Below are 21,044 nucleotides of genomic sequence, written 5' to 3'. Positions count from 1 at the left end.
AGTCTCTCCACTTATAAATCCTCCATCTGTCTATGCATCACTCACCCTGTCTCTTTATCACCATTCCATTCCCCTTCTCTACACAGCCAAACTACTGGGAAGAGGATTTGCCATTCCTCGCCCCTTCTCCTTATCATGCTTCCGTTCCAAAACCCACTGCATTCAGTCAGCCATTTATTCTCACCTGCTGTACCTATTGCCTGGATTGCTCATAATCTCAGATCTGTTGTTAATGTTGCACAAGGTATTTTATTTGCATTTCATTCTGCAAAGCTTCCTTCCTTCCTCCCTCCTTTTCTCTCTCCATCTCTTTCTCTTCTCTTCCTCATCCTCCTCATTTTCTTTTGCATTTAATTTTCACATACACAGTCTTTCAAGAATGTATTATTGTCATGCCCACTTTGCAGGGAAGGTAAAAGCAACTTGTCCCAGTTCACATAGCTTGTAAGACATGGAGCCTGCATCTGAAGGCATGCTAGCTGATAACAGAGATGGCATCCTTAACTGCCATCCACAGTCTCTAATCGTTTCATGTCCTGTAGCTCTGGTACTTTGAACTGGACCTGATTTAACATTCCAACTAATCTAATCACTCCAGGTTCAGATACGAGAAATAGGGCCATTGTTTCCAGAAAGCCACTAAAGCATGCATACAGGAATCAAGACAGTGTGCTGATGGTGTTTGCTACCCTGATTATCAGATCCAAACATGTTACTGTTTCCAATCCAGAAATCTGGGAATGGTGGGTTTCAATGGAAGGAAAGAGAGGAGAGGCCGATTCACAAGGACTTTCCCTGGAGTAGAGGTGAGAGATAGCCATTGCTCTATGGTGTGGTCCACCATGAAAAGCCACAAATGACTCCAGTGTGAAGCTCCATGCAATGTTCAAAGTAGGGTGAGACCGAGGGATACACATACACATTCAATATATTTTCATATATTGAATGTGTATCTGTTCTAATCACACAAAATGTACTTTCTTATTGGTTAATTTTTTTTAAATTATGCTATAATCAAGTATATACTTTATTCAGCTCAGACAGATTAAATATTAAAAGGCTAAGAATTTAAAAGTACAAACTAAGAAAGTGAGAGTAGCCCATATGGAAATCCAATGTGTGTGTACATGTATCCAAAATATTTGATTTTATGAAAAAAGGAGACTGACAGACCAATTCCTTTGCAATTTAGAGACATTTCAGTATTTACTCATCATCGTTGACATGCAGATTTTAAAACAGATCTCAAATATCACTGTGAGCTTAATTAACTCACGTGTTTATTCTGATCTAAGGATAGAAAAGTTATTTCCAATGTGGCATAGTAAAATCATATTTTTAACCTTTTGTTATTTCGGGAGTAAAGATGGAACCACTATTACCATAATAGCTTTGTAGCTCTTGGGACAATTTTCTACAACTCTCCACAAACTTGCTAAAATAAATACAAGTTTTTCCCTGAAAATGATATTCCCCAGGCCACCCCCAACTCATGAAAACTCTGACATATTGTAATAAAGCCATTGCTCCCTGAGGACCCTTTCACTGCTCCAGCAATTTTTCTCTCCTCTCTCTCATATTGAAAAAGAGCCCTATTATGAAGTACTTAAAATGTTCAAGGCTCCAAAAGGAAGACAACCTTTCAGTGCGAGAGATTAATAATAACAATAAGACACGGAGAATGGAAGACAGGAGTTCAAAGCCAAATAAAAATTTCATTTGCAGAATACAAATTAAATATGCTTTCTTTTGAACTGCATCTCTCTGATTTATAGACAGAGCTCTGTGGAAGATTACTAGTATTTTTGTTTTGTGTTTTCTTTCCTCCCTTCATACTCACAGCCACTTCTGGACAAATGCCCTCACACTTGAATCGTTTCTATAACAGGGCTCTTCTCAGTCACCCAAAGGATTTTCCTTTGTGAACATTTCTGAAAGGGGTAAGTAACGCAGATAACAATAGAGGGAGGAGGATCTTAGACAATGCCAACTTAGAGGTATGAGTCCTAAGGGCAATTGGGAACACGAATGGATAACACCAGATGGCTCAAGGTTGTTATGATAAGAGTTTTTCTTTTACAATTTATGCCAAATATCAGGTGCGCGCCTTCATCTCAGGACATACACAGACCTCCACACTGTAAAGCAGCACACATATCACCAGGTTATTGCATTTTGGACTTGAAGTAATCATAAAAGTGTTTTCTTTTACTGTTATGACATTATTAATATCTATTCTAAAGCACAGAAAGCATGCTTCCTATCTACTAGGAATTCATAACCTTAATTAAGAAATGATTAAACTTTTTAATGGAGACCGTACACATACTATGCATTTTAGCCAACAGCATTTGGGTATTTATTTATGTCATGTATATAATTTGGACTAAAGGAAAACACATAAGTAGAGTGGAACAAAATGAAAAATACATGAATGGGTTTGAAATGCAGCCAATTAAAGTTATATATGACAAACTATGAAAAGTAATCCAGAAAAACTGCTGGGAAATAACAGCTATTGAAGATGTCTCTGGAGATAAAAACCCCAGATACAAGTTGGTGAATATTGGAGAAGGGATGGGGCCGGGGGACTGGAGAATAAGTGGTTGGAAGGCCCTGGCTGAAAGCAATGCATTGAAGAATACTTAGCAAGCCTGCGTCAGATAAACGAAGAGTACGACCCATAAGGAAACTTGGTGACTATCCTAAAAGTGATGATTATAAGCATTTGAGATTGGAACTGTGGTACACAAGGAAGCTGTCAATAAAATCTGCCAGGTGTAGAGTTGGACTGAGCCATTAGGTCTTCCAGCCAAGCAAAACATTTCAATAAAATATAGTAGCCTGCTGGTTTTTGTACACCAAATGCATGTAATAGCCCCACCCCGGAAGCAATAACAGAAATGTATGAACCCACACACATACTCTTCTACCTGGTGCTCTGCAAAACTCCTTGGTACTCATGTGCAAAATGTTTGATGAGGAATAAAGCAAATGCGATCTTTCGCGCATAGAAAGCAAATCTATACTTGGAACAACAGTACATATTTTGGTAAACAACAAAGGATTGAATCCATAATTTATTAAAGAAAACATCAGTCTACTGTTTTAGAGTAGATGGTGTATTTTTAAAAACGATCCTAAACCAGTGATTCCATCTTCACCATGGATTCCCCCCTTTCAATGTATTGAAATACCATTTTTGCCAGCTTTGCATACTCGTGAATATTAGCAGAAGGGAAGAGAGCTAAATATAAAATTTTATAAATGTGGCACTAGTTAACAAACTTAGCGTCAGGACTTACTATCTTAAATTTTAATTTCTTCAGTATTAAAATCCTATTGGTCTACAGTCTTTGTGAATTAAAGGGGAAGCATGCAATTGAACAACTGATAAGGAATCACTCAGAAAGTGCCTGGATTCTACCTGCACCCTCATTCTGTGAGTGAAATAAAAAGAAGCTCATAGAGGTGACTTGTCTTTAGTAATGTGCCTTTTCAGGCCTCTCTTGATCATTTTCTTATTTCATTTAGAACCATGTATATCTTTGCTTCCCTGTTCTGTTCTGAGACAAGGGAGGGTTGATTGATATAGATGAGGCTGCCTGGTTAGCAAGCCTCCAGCTGGGCCCTAAAGAGAGATTGGTGGGTTAAAGGAAGGGTGAAACCAGGATATTTCTCCCTTTAGGTAGAAGCTGTTGTTTACAAGGCTCCTGCTCCCCGTGGGCATCCCTTGCTTTCATAATTCTCTAATGGGCAGCCCCTTCCATGGCCCTAGAACTGAACAATGTCAGCTCTAAGTTCTGAGAGCACCACCTTCTCATTTTCCATCCAGCTCTTGGAATTACAGCATCGTCTTGCTGTTGCTGAGCTCTAAGTTGCCTCCCCTTTCTCTATCCTCCCCCATACCTTGGACTGATCAACTTTTCCATCGCCTGCAACCAATTTCCTATGATGACTTCCCAGTTTCAGACGCCCAGAGTAATTTCTGCTTTTCTGGCTGGGCACTGACTCAAAGATCAACTTACTATCAGAATGAAGATGTTTTTCTATTCTGTAATAATATGATCAAGGATTGTATAAGGATAAATATGTGTTTTAAATTACTAATAAAATAAATATATGAGGATTCATTTTGATAATGCTCATAGACTTTCTATTATCAATAAATTATACAAGATAATGCCATATAACAAGTAGGAAATAACCATTACCTGTTTTCTTAAAAATGCAATAATTGGACTATTTCCTCTCCATTCTCTTCTGTTATCTTTTAGGAAGTGTTACCTGACACTCATTTTAATTTGCATTTGTTTCTTATCCCATTAGAAATTTGATATAATCTAATGTTTACCTGTGCTTTTATTAAATAAACATATTCTATTCATTGCCCCTCATCTCTTCCTCTTCACTCTTTATGATTCATTCTTTAGTACCAAATGACAACTCACTGCAAATTCACTCAGAAATGGCCAGTATATTCTTTTATCATGTTTTTGATGGCCCTAAATCATTCCAAAGTGAAATAAGCCAGCCAGAGAAAGCCAAGTATCACTTGATCTCACTCAAATGTAGAATCTAGTGAACAAAATAAACTGATGAGCAAAATAGATCCAGAGACAGAGAAGCATGGAACAGACTGTTGAATCTCAGAGGAAATGTGGGGGATTGTAGGGGAATGGGAAGAGATCAACCAAAGAACTTGTATGCATGGAAACAGACAATGAGGTGGTGAAGGCATGGGGGAGGTGGGCGGGGAAGGGGAAGCCTAGAAGGGGTCAATGGGGGACAGAAAGGGGACTTCTGTAATACTTTCAACAATAGTTTTTTAAAAATAGAAATAAAATGAAAAGGCAAAAAAAAATATTCCATTGATGAGGAAGTACTATTATAAAATAAACTTAAGCAAGCGAGCTACTACTGGAGTATTAGATCAGTGTTACAGTATTTTGCTATTATAGGCAATAAAAATCTTGGCATATGTTTCCTTTGTAGAGTGCAAGTGCACTTGCAGGATAAACTCTGGAGTTGTTCCAGTTGATTTTGGTATAAATTATATATCTGGAGAGATTTCAAGCATTAACTAACACTGTTTTGGACTCCCTTCCTTTAATATACTAAAAACATGCATTACCTTCTATAGAGTTTGGACCTTTGTATTATTCCACCAGCAGAATTAGAAAGAGCCTTTCTCACCATGCCCATGGCAGTGTTTACCTGTCTTGAATCATTTGAGTTTTCCTTCAAAATGTTGATTTCATAACACAAGAGACTTGAACATAGGGAATACTTTTAAGCTATATTCTTGGGGATCAAAACCAAGCCCCAACTAGCTATATGGCCTTGGGAAAATAACCTTACTATTCCTCATTTTTCAATACAAACTGCTCATTATCACAGTACCTAATTCACTGGGTTGTGAAAGTTAATTGAATAAATACATATAATTCATGTAGAATAGTGCCTGGCATATAAGAAGTATTTAGTAAATGTTCATTCTTCTTGTTTTAAAAATGCTTTTCTTTAAATTCATTTTTATCTTCTTCCTGTTAAACAGTAGGATCCATAATGCAATGGTTTTGATGCAGTAGTTAAACATTTTTAAGAAAATCCATTACAAGTAATACAAAACCATTAAAATAAAAGACATTCATTTTTTATATACAATCTGGAAAGTTATGTCTTACTATCACTGTAGTGCCAAGATTCATGTTTGTTTCATTCTTTCAGGAGGTGTTACCTGACACTCATTTTAATGTGAATTTCTTCAATATTGAATAAGGTTGAACAATTTTACATATTTAAATAGGTTTCCCTTTCTCTGAACTGCCTGTATATATTTTAAACAAAATAAAACTCAATTTTCATATTACTTTAAAAACATGCTTTGTATATGTACTAATAGCATTTTCTGTGCTGCTGGATATGTCCCAGAAGTGAGCTAATATAATAACCACTAGCTTAATGTGGCTACCGAGCACTTAAAATGTGGATAGTATGACTGAGGGACTTGGTTTTTAATTCCATTTCATTTTAATTAATAAGATTTTAAATTTAAGTAACTTTACATAGCTATAGCATAGCTTTAAATGCTGAAGAAATTAGCATTAGTTAACAGCAGGTTTATAGCCTTTTGTTTTGCCTAGACTAGATCTTTAGTCAATCCTTCTTGTAACATAAACTCAAATAATTTATGCTGGATCTAAGATGAATTATCATCGGGGGATTCTGTTTCCACCAAACTAAGAATCCTTACTTGGTTGTCAAGTTTGTTTATTGAGTAATCCAATTGTTCCCATAGGTTAAATCACCTGGGACCATTTTTTTAAAATCCCAAATATTATTTAATTGGCTTGGATGCTGCCTGGGAATCAGAATTAAAATGTGTAGTAAAATTTGGGAACCACCGACATACCCTGTATTCGGTAAGTAACCTGGGATTGACAAGATGCAGGTACATTGGAGATCAGGGTTGGCCCCTATCTCCAAGGAGTTACATCATTTGCAAGGAAGGAAGGACCCTAGAGCTGAGGGCTCTCCCTATCTGTGGTAGTCCCACCCACTCAGCCTTGTCTGTTGTGAGCATGTTTATCCCAATTCAAGGTGTTGGCATATATAGAAGCTGTTCAGCATAACTGAGCATCCAGTATGCCATTGCTGTACATGCTGTTTATTGCCTGTCCTTTCCCCTTCTTATATCTACGTAAACTTGCAGATGAATGACTATCAGTCATAGTCAGTCTGAATACCGATCTTAATCTAAGACCACTGCTGGTGAATCAAAGTGGGCATGGCCATCACATAGGCTAAAACATTTTTCAATTTATACTCCTTCCTTTAATGTTGTTATGCTACTTTCTTCTCTAGCATTTTCCCAGAATTATCTAATTTTTCATCTTTTCTTCTGGGTTTGGTTCTCTTGCTTAGAAAGACATGCCCCTTCTAATATATTTTTATCTATATATTCTCTTGTGTTTTATTTTAATACTTTTCTATGTCTGTATTGTTTTTAAGTACTCAAATCATCTGAAATTTATTTTGATATAAAATGTTTTATTAGCCGGGACCGGTTTAGCTCAATGGATAGAGCGTCGGCTTGGGGACTGAAGGGACCCGGGTTCAATTCCGGTCAAGGGCATGTACCTTGGTTGCGGGCATATCCCCAGTAGGGGGTGTGCAAGAGGCAACTGATCGATGACTCTCTCTCATCGATGTTTCTAACTCTCTATCTCTCTCCCTTCCTCTCTGTACAAAATCAATAAAATATATTTAAAATGTTTTATTAAAATGCTGTTATTTTCTAGAAGCTATAGTTTACCAAGTTCCATATTGACTAATTTACATACTTTCAATGCTATAACTATCAATATCTTAGGCAAATCTTTAAGTGTATTTGGACTTAGTAATGGATTTTCTATTTTGTTCCTTCCACTATATTTTCATGTGCCATATCATGTTTTAATTAATACAGATTTAGAAAATTTTCCTAACGTGTAGATTCTTCTTACCACTGTCATTTTCCCCAACTTATCTATTTTCTCATATACTACCATAGTATTTGGGAAATTAGGGATACCGTATTTTCCGGCGTATAAGACGACTTTTGAAACAAAAAAAAAAAAGCCTGCTCAGATTGGCCAGAGTCAGAAAGGCGGTCTATTAAAAAAAGAACTGGTGTGCCTCAGAAGTAGGGGGTAGTCTTATACAGCGAATATAGGCCTAAACCTATGTTTTAACTGTAAAATTAGGGGGGGGGTCATCTTATACACCAGAAAATACGGTAATTCCACTTTTATGGATTATTGTAGGTAGAATATGTAGCTTTATAATATTATTTTCTATTTCCAAACAGCTAAGTCCTTGCGTTTAACCAAGTCTTCTTTTATGTTCTTAAGTAATATTCTAAATACTATTTTCATATATCTTTTTTCATTTACTTTTAAGTTTATTTCTTGATATTTATTCATTCTTGGTTCTATTATAAGTGAAGCATATATTCCTTTTATATTGTCTACTTCTATATTTAAATGTAGGAAGATAAATTACTGATTTTACAATTTCACCTTAATGCTATTCACATTATTGAATTATCTTTTTTAAAAATAGCAAGATTTGCCCTGACCCATGTGGCTCAGTTGGTTGGAGCATCATCCAATACACCAAAAGGTTGTGGGTTTGGGTTCAATCTCTGGTCAGGGGGCATGCGGGGCCAACCAACTAATGTTTCTCCCACTATTCTGTGTGTGTGTCTCTCTGTCTCTTTCTCTCTCTCTCTCATGCTTCTCTCTCTCTCTCTCTCTCTCTCTCTCTCTCTCTCTCTCTCTCTCTCGTGCTTCTTTCTCTCTCTTCTCTCTCCAAAAATCAATAAAAATATATCCTCAGGTAAGGATTTTTAAAAAATTATTTCAGAAAAATAACAAATAGTAAGAATCTCTTAGATTTTTAAGAATTATATTGTATTAATGCCAAAACTTATCTCCTGCTTTCTAGCTTTATATATTTTTCTATCCACTTCTCTGATTAAAATACGTTGGATAAATTTGGAAATTAAAATGTAAAACTAGGAAAGAGAATCAATGCATTTATTTCCTAGAAGACATAGTTGTCTAGGTCTTAAAGAATAAAAACATTTCAAAACGGACAGAATTGCTTCTAAGAGAGAAGAACTACAAATGCAGCCTCCTGAGACTGGGAATGAGAAAGCCACAAGTAGACATCAGTGACATCACATCACAGGAATGACAAGAGGAATAGAGAAAAGGGATGATGTTGTCACTGAACTGTCACATGGTAAAATATGAGACGCAAGTTGTAAAATGGTTTTAAAACATGTTATTCTCTGGTTGATGATTTGAAAATGATCTTGAATGTAAGTGTGCACTCTGAAGAAGGAACCAAATCAAGTTTACTGCTAACTCTACTCACTCTCTTCAAATAATTTTTAACTTGCTTGCTTAGAGACAGATCAATTTAAAGAATGTGGAGCAGCATAATCATTTATTCTATAGTTATAATGTGTACCTACAATTCATAGGCATTCACATATTTGTTGTATATTACATATCAACATAAAGTTCCCATATGGGTGTCCAAAGAAGTTTATGAGAAGGGACTGACATAATATGTAATCGAATGAGCACAAATCAGCAAACTAGGTACCTAGTAAACTAACTGTTTAGATTCATGATTGATTCCACATTAAGAACCCAAACGCAGCCACCTTTAACCTCATAATAGTAGGTTAATCATTTTCATTTTCACAAAGGTGGAGAGCTCATGGTTAAGTAGAAATATAAATAGGAGATTCCCTGGGGAGGCAAAAGAAGCTTAACGCATGCTCTAGGCATCTGTCCAGTACTGAGGCAAGCACTGCATTGCATTAAGCTTGATGAGTTGCCGTGACGTACATGGCATTAGTACTGTTGTACTTTACAACAACCACAAATATTGTAGTTGAGGTCACTCAACAAAAGGCTCGCCACAGGGACAGGGCTAGGATAGATGCATCTCAGAAGGTGGGAGTGCACCAAGCTCACAGCACACCTCTAAACAGTTAGTTTGCTAGGTACCTTCTCTGTCAAGTAGTGTGGTTGCTTTCACCTTGCTGATTTGTGCTCATTCGATTTGGTTTCCTACTAAATGGGCCCCCTCCCCCACCCCCACCCCACCCCACCCCCCGCCCCACAGTGTGTTATTTGACTAGAGACAAATACATGTTAACATCTTTGCAGGTAGTGTTTCTGCCCTGTGTGGCTTGCAGAGTTAACAAGTCAATCATTCGCAGTGATAGCAATGACATAAATACCGTCTGACAGATGATACTGCCATCCAATTGATTATGTCACAGGGGATTCATGTCTTTCACCACCCAAACCCAGACAATGACATTAGACACTTTTAATTAAAAAACAAAAGCATACTAACTTTGGAAATATGCTAAAGGTTTTTTGTTTGAAAAATCAGATACAATTGAAATCCATCTAAATAAAGTACTAAACTATCCTTGTGCATAACTATCATATTTCCTTAAATAATTCATAAAGTTGGTGCCATCCCATTCCTCGTCCTTACAGTCCATGGTGTGAAAGAATCTTGGGCCTGTGCCAGAGAGAATGTAAACAGTTTGGTCTTAAAGTATAAGGGGCCTGCACACGTGGACCTACTTAAAATAATTTCCAAGATGCTAGTTTCATGAAATTTCAGCAATTGTTCTAGATGAGTGAAAATTATACCTTACATTTGCTTTTTCAATCCTTTACAACAAACTGACTTTAAAAAGTCTTTTGAACATCGATGGTGAGGGTGTTTATTTTGTCTTCAATTTATCAACACTTTTGTAGCTTGCATTTTCTGAGCTTTTGGAAAATATTTATATGCCATCTGGTAGGGCCATTGGTATAAATTATACTGAGGAACACTGAACTAAAAACTTTTACTGAAGAAATATTTTAAGGTGTAATTTTTAAAATATCATTGTATCAGTCAAGTTAACAGTTCTATGAAACATGTACATGAATTGTATGATAATAAATAAGGTATTCTGCCCTTCTTTTTAAAGATTATTTGGAAGAAGCAGAAGGGTGTTTTATTAATTCTTTTGGGTACACAAAAGTCTTTGTTTTCACCCGTGCTTGAAATGGGATCAAATGAGAGAGTGAGGCATCCTTCCTGCAGCATTTCAATCCATGTTGATGGGCTTGTTTTATGTGTTTCTAAATCTGTAACAGTTATCTTTTCTTCTCCTTCCACCACACACTCGGGTAATGCCTTATGTGTTTTCTAACTCTCTTTCATGGATTTATTTTTATCATCTGGAGCAGACTGGGAAGCTCTTAAATTAAACTGGCATGTTTTGTTTAATTTGTATTGCTCCCATAATATCTAGAAAAAAAAATAGTCAAAACCTGCAAAAACACAAAAAAGAGAATGCATATTTATAAAATGCTACGTTCTTTACTCTGTGCCTCAATTAAAAATTGTTCTTTGGCGGAAAAAGAGAATCCCAATCGAAGTGATCTGAGTTATCCTGGTGAGACTGTCACCAACTTTCCCTGATCCTGCTTTGGCAAACAGCAGGTTCACACACGCAGTGTGCTTCCCCCAGAGCGGGGCCTGAGTGTGGAGGAGAACAGAACTCAGCAACCCACCCAGAGGACTTGGGTTGGTGCTATCTACACCAGAGCCTAACCTATTTTATGTGTGGTCATGGTCACTGATGTACTGAGTCTTAATTTTGATCTTGACATTCAGAGCTATCCATAAGCTTTCTTTATCATATCCAAAAGGATTATCCAGACCTTCCCCCACCTGACAGTCCACTTGGACTAGCAGTCTCACGGGTTAATATATGGGAAACTGGATATCTCTAATGTGCATGGTCTGTTTACACTTGTCTAGCTTCATGGAATAGTTTCCTTGATCCTTCCATAATTTAAGCCATAATGCTTCTTTCAATACAATGGTAAACCCTGCTCTTCGGACAAATTCAGTCCCAGTGAGCTCCCTATTCTGCCAATTTCCAAACCTCTAGAAGTCTGTACCTCACATTTGTGCGCTCCTCTGAATCATTTTTTGTTTTGCTCTGATGTGCTTTATCTTTCCTGACATTAACATGAGCTCTTTTAATACCTCCCAGGATTTTGCACATGGTTAAGCACATGTTAGGAGATCAATGTATTAAAATACATTCATTCATTTTATTCCCCCCATAATTCACTCAACGAAAGTCATGTGCCACACTGGATGATGAATGCCAGAAATGCAAAACTGAGAAAGATAAACCCTCCCACATAAGTAAAAAGTTCATAATTTATAGGGGAGAGAGAAATGTACCATCCTCCCTCTAAGTATATTCAACTGGTGCAATGTAAATGTACTATAAGGAGGAGTCACTTTCAGTTACTATGATCATAAAAGAACCCTACCAAAAAAAGTGCATTTCATTTATTCACCATTCACTTATTCATTCCTTTGTGCATTCATCCATCAGAACATACAGTATTTTCCTGCAACATGCCAGGTGCAGGTAGGATTTAGGAAATGATGCTGAGATGAAAGGTGAGAAGGTACAGCCTCTATTTTCAGTGTGCTCACACTCAAAAGGTAAAGACAGTACATACTAAAAAATAATATTACCTTGACCGGTAATTGTGCTAGATGCCATTTGTCTTTACATTGATTGGTTTGGATCAGTAAGGGTATTATTTGTGCCACTACGTCATCCTCAACACCTCACCTTTAATAGGAGTAACCAAAAAAGGCAAATGGCACTGTCTCGATTTGGCATTTCCCAAGCTTGAGGAATGGCAAAACTATTTTCATGGTTGATCTACCATCTTTAAAAATGTGAAAGCATACATTTTACTTAACACAGCTAAATATTATCATGAATTTGCCACTCCTTATCTAGTTTAAAATCCAATGCTCAATTGAGAAAAAGAGTAAAAAAAAAAAAATTCAAACTCCTAGTTAAAATAAATACCTCATTAAGCTTTCATTGTTATTGGATCATAATTACTGTTTATTTTACCCCTAGTTTGAATAGTTTTCATGGAATTAATTCAACCGTAACATCCAGTTATTCTCGCTCCTATACACAACTTCAACCTGCTTTAGTTTTTAAGGCAGCTTTTCTCAAAAATGCTAACAAGCAACTTCTTCCAGCCCAACTGCTATTCTCTCTAGAGAAAGAATAGGGCTACTTCTCAATTCAATTCATATCAGTAAAATGCTAGGAATGGCCACCAAGTGCTTCAGAGATACAGAGGTGAGTGAATCATAGGCCATTTTTTCAGTGCGTTTATAATGTATAAAGGAATTCTGGGAAGTTTCAAAAAAAATAAAATAAAATAAAAAAAAGGCAGTTGACTGATCAAAGAATATTATCATTCTGTGCCCAAATAGGTTTCCAAATTATCTGTGTGCTAAGAATGATGCTTCATTAAGTTACTCATTTTCCCTGGTTCTGGCAGCTCAGCCAGAGGAAGAAAATATAGCTCTTTGATTGCTGTATGTTGTCCCTATTCATTATAAGATCCATATCAAAGTTTTTATACACCAAAAAGAAGTCCTCACTCCACCACCAAGCAAACTTCCTTTAGCTTCCCTCTTCCACGGCATTTATATACAATCAGTCAACTATAAATACCACCCACATTTTTACACACTGCCTCCTTGTCCATCTCTCTCTTATAGGAACTGTGCCACTGTCCACAAAACACATCATTTTACACACTTACCCACTTTAAAAACACTAGAGAATGGTTTATATATAAATCATATAAATATGTATATACAAAATGTATAAGTATTCCGAATATCATCTATAAAAACCTCCATTTACTGGGGATTTAATTCAGAAATCTCAGTCATCAGAGGAAATAAAAGAGATAAATTCTTTTGACCAACCTTTTAAAAAGTACAAAATTATTGAAAAAACAAATATTTTATACATGTTTTATTTCTTAGACTTTCACACTATTTAGTGGACTAATCAGATTTTTTTCAATTTCTGAGGACCCTGTGAAATAAATTTAAGTTCAGTAGTTTCACAAATTAGATCAGAAAATGTATTAGAAAATAAGTATTACTGTATTTTCTCTTGAAAGACATTTTCTAAGTAATTCTAAAGATTCTGTTTCTCGCTGTAAGTTAAGAGATTTGTAAGCAGCATGCAGGTGGACCGTACTCTTTCCCTGAGAGACTATGGATTCTGTGGAGACACATACCCAGATGCTGTCCTCCTGTCGGTACTGCTTCCAGTTCCTGCCGCTGTCGCTGAACATCAGGAGGTAGCTGGTCACCCAGTTGGAGCTCCCATATCCGCCTTGAGTGGCCACGGCAGTGATCTCCATCCTCTCTCCGAGGTCAATCTGTAGCCACTGGTATTTGTTTGACACAAGTGGAGACCAGCCACCAGCTCCTTTTGTGAAAATAGAAAAAAATTGGCCCCCAAAACATTAGTTAAAAATCTGTTAGTGGGGGAAAAAAATGCTAGTAAGACTTAATTCTACTATGAAACTGAAAAAGTCAAATATCCAAAGCATAAAACTTCTAAATGTAGGTGATGGTGGGGCAACATAGACTATAAGTGAATGGAGTCTATGTCAATTATATTCATTTCTAGGTATTAGAGCCTTCTGTCATTGTGAAGAACTAGGGGTCTCAATGAATATTTAAAGTGCTTAATTTAACAGGTGGACATTCATGCCAACAGTAGGAAACAGCATGTTTACTGCTCACATGCATTACTGGGTAATGATTTGGCCTTTAATTTCTTTGCTCAGAACTGGACTTAAGGGGAAGACCTTCACACTAAGGTCGAACTAGAAAGCTACATATGATCATGTTGAATCCTTAGAGTAAGAAGTACACCATTAAACCTGGAATACAAAGATGGTCAAGAAATTATTCCAACCTCGCTGTGTTTATAGTCTTACATAAGGAAATAACAGTAAAATTCATGTCTGAGCCCTGGCCAGTGTGGTTCAAATGGTTGAGCATTGTCCCATGCACTGAGAGGTTGCAGTTTGGTTCCAGGCCAAGGCACGTGCCTGGATTACTGGATCGATCCCCAGCAGAGTGCACAGGAGGCACAAATCAATGGTTCTCTCCCATCGATGTTTCTCTTTCTCTCCCTCTTCTTTTCTCTCTCTCTCAAAATTAATAAAAACATTTTTAATGCATGTTTGAAACACAGCATGAAAAATGTTAATGGTGAGGCATGTGCAGGGGACAATAAATGATGGAGAGTTCTATCCTGTAGAAAGTGGCTTGCAACCATGTGTGAGAGACCATTAAATTTTTAGGAATTTTGCAAGCAGAATGTTAAACGTAGCTATCTTTACAATTGGCCATGGTTGGAGTATTTTAAATCACAGAAATTGCCAATCTCAGTTAGTCAGCACTTGTCCCCACCCCAACCAGTTTACCAATACTCCACTGGTTATATCCTCTCTAGGAAGAGAGAAGAGAAGATGGTGTGGTGGAGGGGAGAATCATGGAAAAGGTCAAAGAGCAAGTTGTCCTTGAACATTCAGAAGTGAAAAAATGGAAGTTTGTTGTATAGTAAAGGAAATATCTGTAGAACAAAACACTGTTTTGTTTTAGCCAATGCACACAAGAAAATTATAGTTGTGACTACTATATGTCTCAAGATGTTTCATTCCTCAGTTTAAATAATAATACTTTATTTGGGGAATATATTTATCTTAAGTAATACTGACACTGCTGATTATGTAGGTACTATATAATCACTGTCAATGTCCTGAAATAGAGTTTGACACATATTTGAATCCATAATTATCTAGTATTCAATACTATTAAAATGGAACACCTATTATATAACACTCCAATAGAAACATTAATACATGTTTATTTTCCCCCATTATTTTACCATCTACCTTGAGACTCTGATAAGGTCTGACATTTTACATAGAGTTTAGCATTAACAGAAACACAGTTTTTATCCAAGCACTAAATGTGACATATATGTCATTTCAGGTAATCTGGCATACAGACTCTAGTGCTAAGAGGTGCCCAATAAATGTTTGCCATTGTGGTAAAACACACGCCACTGTGAGATCTGAAGGGACACATCTGTGTTGTTTTATAAGATTTAAAAATTATTGTTTAAATTATATTTTTATTGATTTCAGAGAGGAAGAAAGTGGGATAGAGAGACAGAAACATCAATGATGAAAGAGAACCATTGATTGGTTGCCTCCTGCATGCCCCCTACTGGGGAGGGGGGGTATTTAACCCGCAACCCTGGCATGTGCCCTTGGCTTGAATCAAACCTGGGACCCTTTAGCCTGCAGGCCCACACTCTATCCACTGAGCCAAACCAGTGAGGGCTAAATATTATTTTGACGTCAGACACAACACACTGACACTCTGATAGACGAAAGGCAGAACGCTTTGAAGAGAAGGTTGGAGCCGAGGCAGGGAGATGCACCATGGGAAGGGTGACAAGTTGAAGCTGTTGGGGACAGCTAATTAATGGGTGCGGTTAGGTAAGGTTTATGTGCGCCTGTGGGTTGGCTAATTGGAAGGGGCGACAGAGCAATGGGTTGTCCCCAGTTATCTAGTACCCGTCTCCAGGGTGATTAGTGTTGGGGGCACATGATGGGAGTGCGTAGCTTCCTTGACCCTCCTATCTAACTTTACTATTCTGTCCCGGGGCCTAGTAAGCATTGGGAAGTGGAAAGTCTTCTAGGGCTTGATAGTAAAGCATCCTTGGTCCTTTTCCTGATGCAATTGCCTCTCTCTCTGAATTTTTATCATTTATTCACATAAAAAAAGATGGTACAGCATGAAGCATGTGCCCCCAGCCTGCCATCACCGTAACTGGACATTTCTACATTTGGAATGTTACCTATATCAACACATACCTGGGAGAAAACGCTAATTATTTTTCTTCTTGCTCTTTCTAGTTCACTGTGATTGTCTAAAGCTAATAATGAGGACACATTTTAAAATAAAGAATTAGGTAATATTTCTCTGGCTTTCTGACACTCCTTTACAGACCAGTATTTTAAACATGAACACAGGAGAGGAGCGCAGTGAGGAAACAGAATGAGTGATTTCAGAGAGATGAAGCTGGATCATCATTTCTCACCAGGAGAAAGGGGAGCCTCTCCCTGACCGCTCCCCCTTCCCGCTTCACTCACTGTCACAGCTGCACCCGCCAACTCGAAACATTAGCGATTAATTCACCTTGAACATTTCAATTTCTCACCAATGCTGAAAAGGGACTACGGATATGCAAATGAAGCTTTATCCTCAAGGAGGTACACCAATTAAGTAATGGAAATTCGGATGCTCCAAGGCTTTGCCAAGTTAGAAGTTGGCCACAGGAAGTCCAGGGAGTCCTACATGAAGTTAAGCCGTGGAGCTGTGCAGATGCACATAGTGTGTGAGTGTTAAGCTCCTTTTAATTTTAAAACAAGTGTCAAGTAGTGATACAGAAAATGCAATGATAGAGATAGAGACAGAGTACCAGCCTATGATGACAGGTAGGGGCATGAGTGACATGACTTGAAGATCCGATTGCAGCTGCGGTTAGACTGCCCCAGCCGTATGGCCAGTGACAAACCACCTAGCCTTCATATTATTTATTACAGTTACTCTTTTTATGGAGAAAGTAATGGCTTTCTCCAGCAAATTTTAAACTCTGAATTACTATAAAATACAGTACAATAATGCATCTTTATTTTATTCATTAACCAAACTTTTCAGCTGCTAGCCAAGCACTATTTGTCTTCAATGATGCCTTTAACACAACAATATATTCAACATCACAGTAGACAAATACCTGTGAGACCAAAGACCGTATTTCCATAAGCTCATCTATCCCTTGGTTAAAGGCACTTGTCCCACCAAACAAAAACAAGAGTCTTGCCCCTCCATTCATTTTTTCCCCACATCACCATCTCCCTTTCCTTATCCCACCCTCCTTTTTCTCCTTGTGTTGGCCTCTCTACTGAGATTTGACATAATAAAGTTTCATAAATATTTTCAAAAAAAAAAATCCACAAAAACAATTTCTTCAATCCTCATAAAATAGCCTGAAAACTCACGTTTAAAAATAAAAACCCTGCCCATTGATGAGACTTTTAAATAAGTCTTGCAGTATTGCTATGAGCATTAAATTTTTAAAAACATATTATCAATTGATTTCTCTCTCACACAGCAAGCATGAGCGTATATGGTAGTTGTTACTTTTTGACTTGTAAAGCCATTATTATTGCTACTGACGCCAAACAAAGAGTTATGACCACAATAGAGCTGAGCTTTGAAAAAGCTTAGTTACTGGATGACCACAAAACAAGGCATCTCTTATGAAAGTGTCAGCTACCACTTTTAAATACCAGATTCCTCTAGAAGGAACTTGCTTCTAGAATATATGTTGCTGTAAACTGTCAAGAAAGAAAAGCAGAATAAAGATGATCCAGTGCCTACTCTATGTTAAGTGCTCCACCAGAAGTTTTATGTACCATATTAAACTTAATTATTTAGATTATCTAGTGAGATGAAATGTCTTAACATCTCTTCTTTTCAAGTAAAACTTCAAAAAAAAGATTTACAGAAGCTAAGTAAAATTTCCCAATATTATGCAAATTAAATGTTCTCAATATTACACAAATCATTTCAGTGTAGATAAGAATTACTTTTAAAACAATTTAAATCTGTGTAAGGATCTCATTTAAAAAATCATATCCTTTTCCTTTCTTTACTCCTGAAATAATTATACAGTGATCATTATCATACAGTGCTCTATTTTATCCCATGAATATATCCAAATAATTTACTCAGGGTTATTTGACTATAAATAACTGGCTGGATGAATTATGTTTCAGGCCCATATATCTCATTTGCCAGATATCACCAATATTTACTTGTGGTCATGGGGACAGATCTTACAATTTCAGGGAAGTGAAAATGAAAATTTGAAGAAAAATATTCTTGCTTAAAGCCTTAAAATATAGTAAAGAATCCTTTCTATCCCCTCCTAATATTAAAGATGACATGACCTCCATTCCTGTTGGTCATCAGTGAAGGTGAGGAGTTATGGGGTCTTTCAACCTTGTAAGGGTAGGAACTACACAGGAAGGGAAGCTGTATTTCTTTGTTAGGACTTAGAGCCGAAAAGGACACAAGTGAACATGGTTGAATTTCACAAGTGAACATGGTTGAATGCAATCCTCGCCACCATTAGGGCATCTACATTTCTAGAAAATAATTGGCTTTATTAAAATTGTCACAGAAAAGTTTCCCTCTGAGATAATGACTATTTTTCCATATGTGATTTCAACCTTCCCCAAGGGTCTAAAGGTCACCCAGATCATTTTGATCTTGACATTAAATTACAATAATGTAAGGAAACGGAAAGAACACTGTGCCAATATTGGTCTGGCTCCCTTAAGTGGTCTGCTGTGTCCCCGAGCTACCATTAGGAACCTTTAACTGCTTTGTATTTTTGCCAGCACAGTTGTTTTTGCCGGAAGAAAACATAACTCTATCGATGCCGGGTGCATTGCTGGTTTTTCCTCCCGTGCACTCCTGAGTCTTGGCATCAACCCCTCCCCTGGTCACCGTGCTTGTTCCAAACAGGTGGCCTGAGCCAGGCCGGTGGGGCAATTCCAAGGTTCTGTTGGGACAATTGGAAAAGAAATTCTCTTTTCTGCTGTGAATGCTGAAAACACGGGATTCCAGAATCAAGCTGTAGCAGCTCTCACTGTGGGAAGCCTGCTAGGCGAAGCCAGCACAGAGGGAAGCAGGACTGAGAGATGAAGTGAGAAAAAGTTGAGGTGGCACAGTCAGCACCCCCAAATCCAGCTGTGTCTCCTGAGCGTCCCGGTGTCCCTGTGCCTTCTCCCTGCACCAGCTCCTTCCATGTGTGCGGAACCTGCCTGGGGCCACAGCTTTGCCAATGCTCCTCTCTCCCGGGCTTCATTATTTTTTTTTTCTTTTTAATGAATCATCCCCATCAATGTATACTGCTTAAGCATTCTGTCAGAAAGAAAAATAAAGCTTCTCTTGAACCCACTCTACATGTTTCTGCTTTTTATATCAATACTAGAGGCCCAGTGCACAAAATATGTGCACTGGGAGAGGGGGTTTCCTCAGTCGGGCCTGTGCTCTACCCCAGTCATGGAGCCCTCGGGGTATGTCTGACTGACAGCTTAGGGGGAGTGGGCCTTGGCACTGCTGCAGCAGCGTGAAAGGCTCCCACCTCTGCAGCTGCACTTGCCAGCCATGAGCCAGGCTTCTGGCTGAGCAGCGCACCCCCTGTGGGAGTGCATTGAATACCAGGGGGCAGCTCCTGCGTTGAGCATCTGCCCTCTGGTAGTCAGTGTGCATCATAGCAACCGGTTGTTTGGCTCTTCGGTCAATTTGCATATTAGCATTTTATTATATAAAATTCTTCAAATAAGATGTCCATCCTCACTCTCTGCAATTTTTCTCATTCATTTTCTCCTAGGCCAACTCCAATTAGCCTTTCACTTCACACCAGTCATCTGCTCGTGTCAACGAGCCACGTTACTAAATTGAATGGTCAGATTTCAGTCTTCCTTCCAGTCAGTGACATCAGTACTTCTGACTATTCCCATTGCCTGGATATACTCTGTTCACTTAGCTTCGGCACACAAAAAAACCCTCATCATCTTAATTTTCTGTCCAGCTTATTGGTTGCTTCTTCTCAGGCTCCAATGCTGGTTCTTCCTTTTCTCTCTCATTACCTCCTAAGGGTGAGATGCCCAGGGACCAGTCCTTCATCCTGCTTCTTCTCCACATCCGCCCCTGGGTAACCTCTCTACTTCATAAATTTAAAAGTTATATATACGCCAATAATTCCCTAATTTATATCTCCATCCACACCTCTTCCCTGCACCCCATCCTTACACATTCAACTCCCTACTTAATACCATTAACATTTTCCAAACCAAACTCTCATTCATCCCCCAAATCTTACTCTAGTCATACCCTTCCCCAACCTGGTTTATGACAATTCCATTCTTCCAGTTCCTCAGGACAAAAGAAAACAAATATGTAGTTGTGCTTGACTCCTCTCTTTCTCTCACCAAATTACCAAACCAACCAAAAATTGGCAGTTTGTTGGTAGGACTCACCCCTCTGGAACTAGACCATTTCCCCAGAGGTAATGGTCACAGGTAAGCCACATCGTTCTAGCCTGGATTCTCCCAATACCACCGAACAAATTTTACTGCTTCTACCTTTGCTCACTTGATCTCCATTCTCTACACAACGGGTTAAATAAAAATCCATTCCTGTACCCACAATCACTCTCAATTTTACACTTAGTAAACGGCCTACAAAGTTCTACATGATCCACCCCCACACGCACCACTCTCACCCGTGTCTGACCTCGTGTCCTCCTCATCCCAGCTTGCCCCCGCCCCCTCCTCCTCCTTTCACAATAGCCTCCTTGAGGTTCTTGGAGCAAACTTCAGCCATTCTCCTATCTCCAGACTCCTGCTTTGTTAAGCTCTCTTTCTGCCTGGAATGCTCTTCTCCACTGG

General features: G+C 38.1%; 1 protein-coding gene across 2 annotated transcripts in view; it reads right to left on the bottom strand.

The window, feature by feature from the left end:
• Nucleotides 1–21,044, bottom strand: part of CNTNAP4 (contactin associated protein family member 4) — a 235,965-nt gene that overhangs the window by 151,335 nt on the left and 63,586 nt on the right. The window contains exon 3 of one of the 2 annotated variants that reach the window (XM_084860693.1): nucleotides 13,728–13,918. In XM_084860693.1, coding sequence (XP_084716819.1) covers nucleotides 13,728–13,918 — 191 coding nt within the window. Of the gene's footprint in view, nucleotides 1–13,727; nucleotides 13,922–21,044 lie in introns of both variants that reach the window. The other variant, XM_084860692.1, reaches the window with a different exon arrangement.

This window comes from Pipistrellus hanaki (genome assembly GCF_964339955.1).
Source record: "Pipistrellus hanaki genome assembly, chromosome: 15".
Taxonomy (NCBI): Eukaryota; Metazoa; Chordata; class Mammalia; order Chiroptera; family Vespertilionidae; genus Pipistrellus; species Pipistrellus hanaki.
Note: the sequence above shows the minus strand (reverse complement) of the source record. Positions and strands in the feature narration are given on the sequence as shown.